The sequence below is a fragment of the Salmo salar genome, chromosome ssa16 (genome assembly GCF_905237065.1).
Source record: "Salmo salar chromosome ssa16, Ssal_v3.1, whole genome shotgun sequence".
In the NCBI taxonomy this organism is placed as follows: domain Eukaryota; kingdom Metazoa; phylum Chordata; class Actinopteri; order Salmoniformes; family Salmonidae; genus Salmo; species Salmo salar.
In genome coordinates this window covers 17264910-17279061 of record NC_059457.1, presented here as the reverse complement: position 1 = coordinate 17279061, position 14152 = coordinate 17264910, and the positions used below count along the sequence as shown (strand labels likewise).

At 40.9% G+C, this 14152-nt stretch overlaps 1 protein-coding gene across 2 annotated transcripts in view; it reads right to left on the bottom strand.

Moving 5' to 3' along the window:
• Nucleotides 1–1715: 1715 nt before the first annotated feature.
• nudt4a (nudix (nucleoside diphosphate linked moiety X)-type motif 4a) overlaps nt 1716–14152 on the bottom strand; it is a 35486-nt gene continuing 23049 nt past the window's right edge. For both annotated transcript variants that reach the window (XM_045697030.1, XM_014148245.2), the window contains one exon: nt 1716–3889. In XM_045697030.1, the coding sequence (XP_045552986.1) occupies nt 3651–3889 (239 nt within the window). In that variant the 3' untranslated portion in view covers nt 1716–3650. The remainder of the gene's footprint in view (nt 3890–14152) is intronic.

Sequence of the window (14152 nt, the reverse complement as noted above, 5' to 3'; positions counted from 1 at the left end):
TGTTAATAGTTCACTAAAGTTTATTGAAGCATACTGGCCGCCTACTCTTCTTCTTTCTCGGATTACCTGTCATTTAGGGGCTTACCTTCCCACTGCCCTTATCTCACCTAACATACTTAATTGAACATTTTTAGAAGGAAAACTATTTCACTCATATTTCATAGAACTTTGGAAACACTGGACAGTTACTTTAAAGTTTGACTTTGGGCAAAAACACAAATATAACAGCTTTAAACTGTGTAACTGATCAATGCACCATCATACCAGGCCCTTAATGCTTAAATAGAAAATGGAAATGGCTAACAAACTAGATACGTTGGTTGCAGTGCGCACGACCAGAATGACACATCGATGAGTCACCGAAGGCACACCCCATTTATGTTAGAAAATTGAGAAAGAGGAGTTGGATTGTTTTTCGTGTGCAAAGTGGACCGTTAAAGCAAATTTTCTGCAATTCTACACATTTTGCTATTGCTTATGATGTGTTCATATGCTATCTGGGGGGCCCCGGACCGGTTCTAAATATTGGAGGGGGACATGCCCCACCATCCCCCGTGGCAATTGTGCCTATGGTATGCGCACACCTTTAAAGGGAGACTCAGCAAAATGATGTTGCCATAGGCAGCATCGCAGATATGAGATGAGCGAGATGCAAGACTTCGCTCTCACACAGTCTATGCGCAAGCGCACATATTTGATTCATTGCTGTTAAACCAAAACAGTGGAGAAGTTTACCCTCGCGCTTCACCACCCTTAGCCGTTGCGGAAATGTACCCACTATTTTGTTTACTTTGTCCATCTATGTCATATCACTGAGTCTACCTTTAACTCCTTTGGGGAAGTTTGTAATGGACTATGATGGCGAGTGTCAAAGATACTATAAGAAAAGATAAAGTTGGGTTTTTGAGCTAGTGCTCAATTGACTCCGATTCACTCCTTGAAAGAGTGCACTCCTTGACCCAGAATGCACCACGCGGACCATTGACTCCCTGGACACCATCCAACTCTTGACACCAATTTAGCAAATGGTGGGAGTGAGCAAGCATCACAATGTGGTCATCTCTCATTATTACACAACAGCTCCCCTGTTTATTAACCATTTGCTTTCTTGAACGCAACCCTTTCAAGATCCTGCTGAGGTAATAGTTGTGATAGGCTCTAAAATTTGCGGGAGGTGGTACATGAGTTTGATTGACAGCTGGAGGAAAAAGAAAGGGAAATGAGTGGACTTCTTGGGATTTTGGAAAATACCTTGAGAATTAGTCATGTCCAAATGAAGTGCAAAATGAATTAAAAAGCAAGGCTAAAATTAAGTTTTTCCCTACCAGTAATATTAGTACCGCAAAGATCCTTGGAATTTGCTGACTGAAAAGCTCAGACAAAATCAAAAAGTGATCACAAGACACATTATGTGCTAATAAGGAAGGCAAATTCAAGTCAGACCAGCCCCTGCCCAGACAGAAACGATAATGCTTGTAGACATGCCAGACCACTGCATTCCTTGATAGCACTTCGCCTTTCTTCTGCCACCATTCTTATAGTAAACTCTTGGTGGTCTATAGAATGCAGGTCTATAGAATGAGTATCTTGCAATGCCTCTGAAGGGTTGCTGACGTTTGAAAACTTGGGTATGTTACATTTGACTAAAACATTTAATAACACACAAGCTATAATCATCTACTTTGAGAAACTCAATCATCAACAACATAGTCCAGTTTTGATATTTAAATATAGTATCTTTATTTAAGAACGAGAGTGAAGAGCAGAGAACACATTATGGGTACACATCTGTGTATACATGCAGTTGTGTAACCCTCAATCACTTTGATTGGAAAGATAAAATAACTAAGACATGCTATTTTAATGTCTTTACTAGACTTTATGTAATAGCATCAGTTTTTGTTCCTTTCAGTTATATGTCAAAGCCAGAGCTGACTGTGTCCTTCTTTGAATTTGGTGAGTTGATCACTATATGTTCTTGTTTATGCTCTGTCCTGTTTAATTCCTCCAAATTCTAATGATATAGGGGGGGAAGAGTCCCGTTGAAAAACAAATCATATTTCTCAGTAATAATGTACATATAAAAAATGTACCATTTAACAAAATGGAGTCGTTTTGGCAACACTTGCTAAATCCTCACATACATTCTAAATACAATGCAAAAGCATCATAGTCTCCTTGACACAAGCCCTCTCAAACCTTTCTATGACAATCTGTTTCTCCTCCAGCAAAAAAATAGCCGGGTCAAGCAGACTGACCAATGTACTCACATTTTAGTTTTTTTTCAATTGTCAAGTGAAACAAAATGTGAGCTATCACACAATCAGGCTGGTTTCACCAGGCTAGTAAAAGTATCTGTGCTAAAATGATCTGTTTTCACTCCCAGTGACCACATTCAAATCTTATGAATTTGACACACATTACACAGATTACTATGGCTGTTAAGGCAATTGATAGGACTCGATTCTCTCTGTTCTGTGTTCCGTTTGAAAGACACGTCAGTCACAGGCCTTCATGCTTTCACTAGTCAATCATGCAGGCCCACAGAAAAATATCCCTATAAGTTATATTATAGCCCTCCCAGAAAAATATCAATGTAACTTGGAATATGTTCCCACTTAAAACCTATTTGTTAAAACAATTATTGGGCTATATTCCATATATTCTAAAAATAAATATGTACAAATCTTTTGTTCTTGTGCAATACTGTGTGGTTGAAGATAAGCAAACAGTCTTAAATGATCCAGTTTCTAGGCCAAAGCTGCTCTTTCAAACTCACTATGTAAACTAGAAAACAGCTCGTAAGGGCATGGAAATGGTGCTACTTATTACTATACAACAATAAGCAGTAGGACAACAATCAAAATGGGCAAATAAAAATTAGATATCACTTTCTGACTAGTGGTTTAGACATTTTCCCAAATAAGTTATTTACTTGTTCAACAGGAGATATCTCCATTAAATGTACTTTGGCAGTGAAGAGTTAAAGATATGAGACTTAAACTAAGCAGCAATTGGGGTTTTGGCATAAAGGACATGAGCCTTTCTAGAGCGAACACAACCTTCTATTGGCCTACCAGAGCTACTTCCTGCAGAAAGCAGTTTACCAAAGGGCTGCATTGACCAAATAACATAGTAGACTGACTTTATGGAATCAAAATGTAGAATAAGAATAACTTGAAACAAATGACCTCTCACTCTGAGGTTGATGTCATTCTGATGACTAATGGATTCAGTTAAGAGATTAGCTTTAAGGTCCAGTTTTTATTAATAATATATATCTTTATTTGGCTGGTGACAGTTGATAAAAACAATATACTAAGAAAAATACTGAATATCCATTTGATACATTTTCGCACTCTTCAAGCCCCCTAATAAAATAATGAATTCCTTTTAACTTTAGAACTGAACATATTAAGAGTCAACACAGAAACAAATCCATGCAAAAAGTATGTTCTGGGTACGTCCTCTCTAGAGTCCTTTCGGGTCCTACTTAGCTTGGTCCCAGATCAATTTGAGCTCTTGACAACTCCATTACGGTCATTGTCAAGCCAAACATGACCACAAGGAGTTGGCAAGATGGCAGAAACAGACTGGCACCTAGGCTAGGTCCTCTTATGATGCTGGTTCCTTTGATTGCGATGTCTTTCCTATCTGTTGACCAAGGGTGGTCCTCTATCTGTCCCCTGTGTGGAGGTGACGTAGTGAGGGGCTTTGTCGTCCGTCAGGGGGGAGACCCAGGTGTTGCCATTGGTGGGGTCACAACAGGTGGAGCTGCAGGTGGGGTTACAGGTGACTGTGAGGCGGCGCAGGTACTCCGCATGGACAGGCTTGTGGCACTGCAACACTTGGATAGCCTCGTCGATCTTGAACCACTTCCGTTTCCTACCTGAAATAGGTAGCGCAGAAAGAGAGAGAGAGAGAGGTCAGATGAGGGCTGTATTAAAGACCCAATGCAGACATTTTTAATCACGATTTCAAAACATTTCGGGTTAACGATTAAGTACCTTACTGTGATTGAAAACAAACAAAACAGCTTTAATATTGCAGATGTATAACCCGACCACCCCTCCCCTATATGGAGTAAACTAATAGACAACAACACTTAGGCTTCTACAGTCGTGGCCAAAAGTTTTGAGAATGACACAAATATAAATTTTCACATAGTCTACTGCCTCAGTTTGTATGATGGCAATTTGCATATACTCCAGAATGTTATGAAGAGTGATCAGATGAATTGCAATTAATTGCAAAGTCCCTCCTTGCCATGCAAATTAACTGAATCCCCAAAAAACATTTCCACTGCATTTCAGCCCTGCCACAAAAGGACCAGCTGACATCATGTCAGTGATTCTCTCGTTAACACAGGTGTGAGTGTTGACGAGGACAAGGCTGGAGATCACTCTGTCATGCTGATTGAGTTTGAACAACAGACTGGAAGTTTCAAAAGGAAGGTGGTGCTTGGAATCGTTGTTCTTCCTCTGTCAATCAGGGTTAACTGCAAGGAAACATGTGCCGTCATCATTGCTTTGCACAAAAAGGGCTTCACAGGCAAGAATATTGCTGCCAGTAAGATTGCACCTAAATCAACTATTTATCGGATCATCAAGAACTTCAAGGAGAACGGTTCAATTGTTGTGAAGAAGGCTTCAAGGCGCCAAAGAAAGTCCAGCAAGTTGAAGGACCGTCTCCTAAAGTTGATTCAGCTGTGGGATCGGGGCACCACCAGTACAGAGCTTGCTCAGGAATGGCAGCAGGCAGGTGTGAGTGCATCTGCACGCACAGTGAGGCGAAGACTTTTGGAGGATGGCCTGGTGTCAAGGGCTGAAAAGAAGCCACTTCTCTCCAGGAAAAACATCAGGGACAGACTGATATTCTGCAAAAAGGTACAAGGATTGGACTGCTGAGGACTGGGGTAAAGTCATTTTCTCTGATGAATCCCCTTTATGATTGTTTGGGGCATTCGGAAAAAAGCTTGTCCGGAGAAGACAAGGTGAGCGCTACCATCAGTCCTGTGTCATGCCAACAGTAAAGCATCCTGAGACCATTCATGTGTGGGGTTGCTTCTCAGCCAAGGGAGTGGGCTCACTCACAATTTTGCCTAAGAACACAGCCATGAATAAAGAATGGTACCAACACATCCTCCCAGAGCAACTTCTCCCAACCATCCAGGAACAGTTTGGTGACGAACAATGCCTTTTCCAGCATGATGGAGCACCTTGTCAAAAGTGATAACTAAGTGGCTCGGGGAACAAAACATCGATATTTTGGGTCCATGGCCAGGATACTCCCCAGACCTTAATCCCATTGAGAACTTGTGGTCAATCCTCAAGAGGTGGGTGGACAAACAAAAACCCACAAATTCTGACAACCTCCAAGCATTGATTATGCAAGAATGGGCTGGCATCAGTCAGGATGTGGCCCAGAAGTTAAATGACAGCATGCCAGGGCGGATTGCAGAGGTCTTGGAAAGAAGGGTCAACACTTCAAATATTGACTCTTTGCATCAACTTCATGTAATTGTCAATAAAAGCCTTTGACACTTATGAAATGCTTGTAATTATACTTCAGTATTCCATAGTAACATCTGACAAAAACATCTAAAGACACTGAAGCAGCAAACTTTGTGAAAATCTATATTTGTGTCATTCTCAAAACTTTTGGCCACGACTGTACTTCCAGTTTATACATACTATACACATTTTACGGACACAGTATATTTTACAATAGTTACATTTTCCTTGTTTTTAGTCCCATCCTTCAGCTAACCACAACCCATCCCATCTTGATTTCTATTTGCCATATATTTTTCAACTGTGCATTTTCACAAAAGTTCTGAAACTATATACATTTTACAGACACAGTATATTTTACAACAGTTATCTTATTTTTAATCCCAACCTTCAGCTCCACTCAACCCCTCCCATCTATCTCTGAACACCATACAGTTTTGATTTCTATTTGCCATATATTTTTTTAAATGTGCTGAGATGTTTCACAAAAGTTTGGAACCTTTCTATTCTCATAGTTTCTACAGATTGTAAATTAATTAGTTTTTGCTAAGAATATTATTATATTATTGATCGATTGGACTATGACTTTTAAATAACCCAGCAGTGCTATTTGCAGAGTTAGCTTCAGGTAAGATGTTGCAATTCTTCAGCCAATCCTAAACCTGTGACCAAAACAAGCTAGATATGAATAGCACCAAAACAAATTCTCTAATGATTCTGTCTCTTCACAGTAAAATATGCAGAGCTGGGATGGTTGTATCCCCAATATATACAGTGCATTCCAAAAGTAATCAGACCCCTTCAACACATTTTGTTACGTTATAGCCATATTCTAAAATGTATTAAATAATTTTAAAAAATCCTCATCAGCCTACACACACCCCATAATGACAAAGCGAAAACAGGTTTTATAAAATGTTTGCAAATGTATATAAAAAAACAGAAAAACCTTTTTTACATAAATATTCAAACCTTTGCTATGAGACTCGAAATTGAGCTCAGTTACATCCTGTTTCCATTGATCATCCTTGAGATGTTTCTACAACTTGATTGGAGTCCACCTGTGGTAAATTCAATTGATTGGACATGACTTGGAAAGGCACACACCTGTCTATATAAGGTCCCACAGTTGACAGTGCATGTCAGAGCGAAAAACCAAGCCATGAGGTCGAAGGAATTGTCCGTAGAGCTCCGAGACAGGATTGTGTCTGGGCACAGATCTGGGGAAGGGTACCAACATTGTTTTGCAGCATTGAAGGTCCCCAAGAACACAGTGGCCTCCATTATTCTTAAAAGGAAGAAGTTTGGAGTCACCAAGACTCTTCCTAGAGCTGGCCACTCAGCCAAACTGACTAATTGGGTGAGAAGGGCCTTGGTCAGGGAGGTGAACAAGAACCCGATGGTCACTCTGTCATAGCTCCAAAGTTCCTCTGTGGAGATGGGAGAACCTTCCAGAAGTACAACAATCTCTGCACCACTCCGTCAATCAGGCCTTTATGGTAGAGTGGCCAGATGGAAGCCACTCTTCAGTAAAAGGCACATGACAGCCGCTTGGAGTTTGCCAAAAGGCACCTAAAGGACTCCCAGACCATGAGAAATAAGATTCTCTCGTCTGATGAAACCAAGATTGAACTCTTTGGCCTGAATGCCAAGCGCCACATCTGGAGGAAACCTGGCACCACCCCTACGGTGAAGCATGGTGGTGGCAGCATCATGCTGTGGGGATGTTTATTCAGCTCCAGAGTGCTCAGGACCTCAGACTGGGGTGAAGGTTCACCTTCCAACAGTACAATGACCCTAAGCACACAGCCAAGACAATGCTGTAGTGGCTTCGGGACAAGACTCTGAATGTCCTTGAGGGGCCCAGCCAAAGCCCGAACTTGAACCGGATCGAACATCTCTGGAGAGACCTGAAAATAGCTGTGCAGCGACACTCCTCATCCAAACTGACAGAGCTTGAGAGGATCTGCAGAGAATAAGTGGAGAAACTCCCCAAATACAGGTGTGCCAAGCTTGTAGCGTCATACCCAAGAAGACTCATGGCTGTAATCACTGTCAAAGGTGCTTCAACAAAGTACTGAGTAAAGGGTATGAATCATTATGTAAATGTGATAAAATATACATTTGCAAAAATGTCAAAAACTTTTTTTCTTTTACATTTTATGGGGTACTGTGTGTAGATTGATGAGGGGGAAAAAACAATTTAATTAATTTTAGAATAAGGCTGTAATGTAACAAAATGTGGAAAAAGTCAAGGGGTTTGAATATTTTATGAATGCACTGTATATAACCTTTTATTGGTTGCAAGAATTCTGTATAATAACTTAAAATTGAAGAACTAAGTTTTGAATCCAGCGTTGTTTTGTGTATCAGTTCATGAACTATATGTCATGGAATCGGTACATCGAAAATATTTTCCCAACTATTTTGCAATCTATATGGCACAGCTGGCAATTGTTTAGTCCTTAAATGGAACTGGTATACTTTTTTGAATGAATCAGAATTTTCTTCAACCAATTTTGGTCTTTAGTGCAGGGCCGACAGACAAGTTCCTCACTTTCTCCCACTTCCATTTGCCTCTTCCATTTTTGCGCTAATGCCGCAATTAGTTGGTTGTAATTTTGAGTAGAGCAATGCCTGCCATCAAGGCAAAGAGTGGCTACTTTGAAGAATCTCGAATATAAAATATATTTTGATTTGTTTAACACTTTTTTGGTTATTACATGATTCCATATGTGTTATTTCATAGTTTTGATGTCTTCAAGATTATTCTACAATGTAGAACATTTTTTAAATAAAGAAAAACCCTTGAATGAGTAGGTGTGTCCAAACTTTTGACTGGTACTGTACATATACAAACATTTCTAAAAACCTGTTTTTGCTTTTTCATTATGTGGTGTTGTTTGTAGATTCATGTGGGGGAAACAAGTCTCTAACTGTTGCCACTTGCTATAGACCTCCCTCTGCCCTCAATACCATATGTGAATTGATTGCCCCCCATCTATCTTCTGAGCTTGTGCTACTAGGTGACCTAAACTGGGACATGCTTAACACCCCGGCCATCCTACAATCTAAGCTTGATGCCCTCAATCTCACACAAATGATCAATGAACCTACCAGGTACAACCCCAAATCTGTAAACAGTGGCACCCTCATAGATGTCATCCTAACTAACTCGCCCTCCAAATACACCTCTGCTGTTTTCAATCAAGATCTCAGCGATCACTGCCTCATTGCCTGCATCCGTAATGGTTCTGCGACCAAACGACCACCCCTCAGTAGATGATGCCTGGCTATTCTTTAAAAGTGCCTTCCTCACCATCTTAAATAAGCATGCCCCACTCAAAAAAAAGTTGAACTAGGAATAGATATAGCCCTTGGTTCCCTCCAGAGCTCTCTGCCCTTGACCAGCACAAAAACATCCTGTGGCGTTCTGCATTAGCATCGAATAGCCCCTGTGATATGCAACTTTTCAGGGAAGTTAGGAACAAATATACACAGGCAGTTAGAAAAGCTAAGGCTAGCTTTTTCAAACAGAAATTTGCATCCTGAAGTACTAACTCAAAAAAGTTATGGGACACGGTAATGTCCATGGAGAATAAGAGCACCTCCTCCCAGCTGCCCACTGCTCTGAGGCTAGGAAACACTGTTACCGCTGATAAATCCACGATAATTGAGAATTTCAATAAGCATTTCTCTATGGCTGGCCATGCTTTCCACCTGGCTACCCCTACCCCGATCAACTGCCCGGCACCCTCCACAGCAACTTGCCAATGCCCCCACCATTTCTCCTTCACCCAAATCCAGATAGCTGATGTTCTGAAAGAGCTGCAAAATCTGGACCCATACAAATCAGCCGGGCTAGACAACCTGGACCCTCTCTTTCTAAAATTATCTGCCGAAATTGTTGCAACCCCTATTACTAGCCTGTTCAACCTCTTTCATATCGTCTGAGATTCACAAAGATTGGAAAGCTGCCGCGGTCATCCCCCTCTTCAAAGGGGGTGACACTCTAGACCCAAACTGCTACAGACCTATATCTATCCTACCCTGTCTTTCTAAGGTCTTCGAAAGCCAAGTTAACAAACAGATTACCGACCATTTCGAATCCCACCGTACCTTCTCCGCTATTCAATCTGGTTTCAGAGCTGGTCATGGGTGCACCTCAGCCATGCTCAAGGTCCTAAACGATATCATAACCGCCATCAATAAGAGACATTACTGTGCAGCCGTATTCATCAACCTGGCCAAGGCTTTCGACTCTGTCAATCACCACATTCTTTTCGGCAGACTCGACAGCCTTGGTTTCTCAAATGATTGCCTCGCCTGGTTTACCAACTACTTCTCTGATAGAGTTCAGTGTGTCAAATCGGAGGGCCTGTTGTCCGGACCTCTGGCAGTCTCTATGGGTGTGCCACAGGGTTCAATTCTCGGGCCGACTCTCTTCTCTGTATACATCAATGATGTTGCTCTTGCTGCTGGTGATTCTCTGATCCACCTCTACGCAGACGAGACCATTCTGTATACTTCTGGCCCCTCTTTGGACACTGTTAACTAACCTCCAGACGAGCTTCAATGCCATACAACTCTCCTTCCGTGGCCTCCAACTGCTCTTAAACGCAAGTAAAACTAAATGCATGCTATTCAATCGATCACTGCCTGCACCTGCTCGCCCGTTCAGCATCACTACTCTGGACTGCTCTGACTTAGAATACGTGGACAACTACAAATACCTGGGAGTCTGGTTAGACTGTAAACTCTCCTTCCAGACTCACATTAAGCATCTCCAATCCAAAATTACATCTAGAATCGGCTTCCTATATCGCAACAAAGCATCCTTCACTCATGCTGCCAAACATACCCTCGTAAAACTGACCATCCTACCGATCCTTGACTTCGGTGATGTCATCTATAAAATAGCCTCCAACACTCTACTCAACAAACTGGATGCAGTCTATCACAGTGCCATCCGTTTTGTCACCAAAGCCCCATACTCTACCTACCATTGCGACCTGTATGCTCTCGTTGGTTGGCCCTCGCTTCATACTTGTCGCCAAACCCACTGGCTACAGGTTATCTACTAGTCTCTGCTTGGTAAAGCCTCGCCTTATCTTAGCTCACTGGTCACCATAGCAGCACCCACTCGTAGCACGCGCTCCAGCAGGTATATCTCACTGGTCACCCCCAAAGCCAATTCCTCCTTTGGTCATCTTTCCTTCCAGTTCTCTGCTGCCAATGACTGGAGCGAACTGCAAAAATCTCTGAAGCTGGAGACTCATATCTCCCTCACTAGCTTTAAGCACCAGCTGTCAGAGCAGCTCACATATCACTGCACCTGTACATAGCCCATCTGTAAACAGTCCATCTATCTACCTACCTCATCCCCATACTGTACTTATTTATTTATCCTGCTCATTTGCACCCCAGTATCTCTACTTGCACATTCATCTTCTGCACATCTACCATTCCAGTGTTTAATTGCTATATTGTAATTACTTCGCCACCATGGCCTGTTTATTGCCTTAACTTACCTCATTTGCACTCACTGTATATAGACTTTTTTGTTTTCTTTTGTTCTACTATATTATTGACTGTATGTTTTGTTTATTCCATGTGTAACTCTGTGTTGTTGTATGTGTCGAATTGCTATGCTTTATCTTGGCCAGGTCGCAGTTGCAAATGAGAACTTGTTCTCAACTAGCCTACCTGGTTAAATAAAGGTGAAAAAAATAAATAATAAATAAAAACAATTTAATCAATTTTAGAATAAGGCTGTAACATAAGAAAATGTGGAAAAAGGCAAGGGGTCTGAAAATGTTCCGAATGCACTGTATGTGCTTCTTGTTGGACTTCCCCATACAAACATTTATTTGAAAACAGTGGCTAAACCTCTGTAGTCCTTTACACATTATCCCCACCCCTAAACACCAATCAGCTCTGAAAAAAATTACATTAATACTGTTGAATGTTGTGAACTTTAGTAGGATTGGACATTTCTGTCATTCCTCCTGTGGTGTTTATGAAGCTATCACCTCGGCTTCCAACCAAAGCCTCTGTATAATGCGTTCCCATAAAAACAATCTGTCCGGTTAACTATCAGTTTACGTTATTTATACATCTCTTTAAAACCACTTTCTCCTGCCGTCCAATTGCAACACATATATTATCATTCAAGTATTTTGCAAAAGGCCCTCCAAAGTGCCCTCTGACATTAAAATGGGATACTGAGGGCGAGTAGTGTGTGTGTGTGGGGGGGGGGAATACACTGACCCCTGAGGTAGCGCTAGCGCTAGCCCTGGAGGAGAAGATGAGTGTAACTTGTAAGACAAGCCCACAAATGTAAAGCCTGATCGGGCACAGTCACAGGCCTTGTCTAGGGCAAGAGAGGACAGAGGGAGGGGCCACAGTGCAGTGACTGGAAAACAACTGTGCACAGCAAATATGCTGAAAGTGGCAATTTTAGGCCCTTTTTAGACCTACTGTATACATGTCTCCTGTAAGATCTTATGACCCGTGAACCGTACATGACACAGACAACATCTTGGTGTCATTATACTCCTTATAGTGTGCTCTAACTTAAGGAGTATGTCTACATTCTGAAATACAACTTTCACATTCTTTTATTTAACATAGAATATTAATATGTTAAATAAATTAATTGGAAAATGTGTATTTCAGAATGTAGACATACTCCATATGTTAGAGCACACTATAAGGAGTATAATGACACCAAGATGTTCTGTGTCATGTACGGTTCACGGGTCATAAGATCTTACAAAATTGCCACATTCATCACGATTTTCTCTAAAATGTTTGTGATACAAATGTCAAAAGCATGTCAAATGTACCTCCTCTCAATTAAGTATGTGAGAATTGGCAGAACAATCTGACATACCAAAAATATTTCCTGCTCCCGTTGGTGTGGAATCGCTCCACTGGCTACCGCCTCCTAAATAAATGATGGTGATCATATTTTAATTACAGCGCTGTGTAGAATGTGTCTAGTTAGTGTGGTGTTTTCTCCTGTACAATATTTACTTGACAGTCATTTGCACAGATACCACATAGTTACAGAACATGGAAATTGTCTTCATGTAAATATTACACATATACAAGTAACTTATTAAAAAACGCAATTTGGCCAGTTTCATCTCATTATAATTTGATACAATTTTATTTACCTTATATAGATATACAAACTAAGTTTTAAAACATAAGTGAACGTTAACTGTACAGTCATGGCCAAAAGATTTGAGAATGACACAAATATTAATTTTCACAGTCTGCTGCCTCAGTTTGTATGATGGCAATTTGCATATACTCCAGAATGTTATGAAGAGTGATCAGATGAATTGAAATGAATTATTGCAAAGTCCCTCTTTGCCATGCAAATGAACTGAATCCCCAAAAAACATTTCCACTGCATTTCAGCCCTGCCACAAAAGGACCAGCTGACATCATGTCAGTGATTCTCTCGTTAACACAGGTGTGAGTGTTGACGAGGACAAGGCTGGAGATCACACTGTCATGCTGATTGAGTTCAAATAACATTCATCTCTGATGAATCCCCTTTACGATTGTTTGGGGCATTCGGAAAAAAGCTTGTCCGGAGAAGACAAGGTGAGCGCTACCATCAGTCCTGTGTCATGCCAACAGTAAAGCATCCTGAGACCATTCATGTGTGGGGTTGCTTCTCAGCCAAGGGAGTGGGCTCACTCACAATTTTGCCTAAGAACACAGCCATGAATAAAGAATGGTACCAACGCATCCTCCGAGAGCAACTTCTCCCAACCATCCAGGAACAGTTTGGTGACGAACAATGCCTTTTCCAGCATGATGGAGCACCTTGCCATAAGGCAAAAGTGATAACTAAGTGGCTCGGGGAACAAACATCGATATTTTGGGTCCATGGCCAGGAAACTCCCCAGACCTTAAACCTGTTGGGGCTCGGGGGCAGTATTGAGAAATTTAAAAAAAAAATATGTGCCCATTTTTAACTGCCTCCTACACCAACTCAGAAGCTAGGATATGCATATTATTAACACATTCGGATAGAAAACACTCTGAATTTTCTAAAACAGTTTGAATGGTGTCTGTAAGTATAACAAAACTCATATTACAGGCAAAAACCAGTGAAAAATAGATTAAAAAAAATGTGAATTTTGTGACTGTACTATTTAGTGTCATTGTTTTATAGATACCATAGTGAGAAAGGATTCATTTCGCAACACCTACGGCTTCCACTAGATGTCAACGATCTTTATAAAGTTGTTTGAAGCGTCTATGATAAACAGAGAGCAAATTAGAATGCAAGGAAGTTGACATGTCGTCACTTCATTTTTTGCGCCTGCGCATAAATCTGAGAAGCGTGAGTTTGTCATTAATTGTTTATCAAGACATAGGATAGGTTGTGTGAAAATATTACTGATGTTTAACGTTAAAAATGGACCAAAAGATTAATGCTAAACAACGTTTGACATGTTTGAACGAACGTAAATAGATTATTTACTAGGTTTTTTTAGCTTTTCGGCGTGATTTTACAACCCCCCCCCACCACGTTTTGTGGGAGCATAATGAACGCTAACTACTTGGTGTTATTTGGACATAAATTATGAACTTTGTCAAAAGAAACCACATTT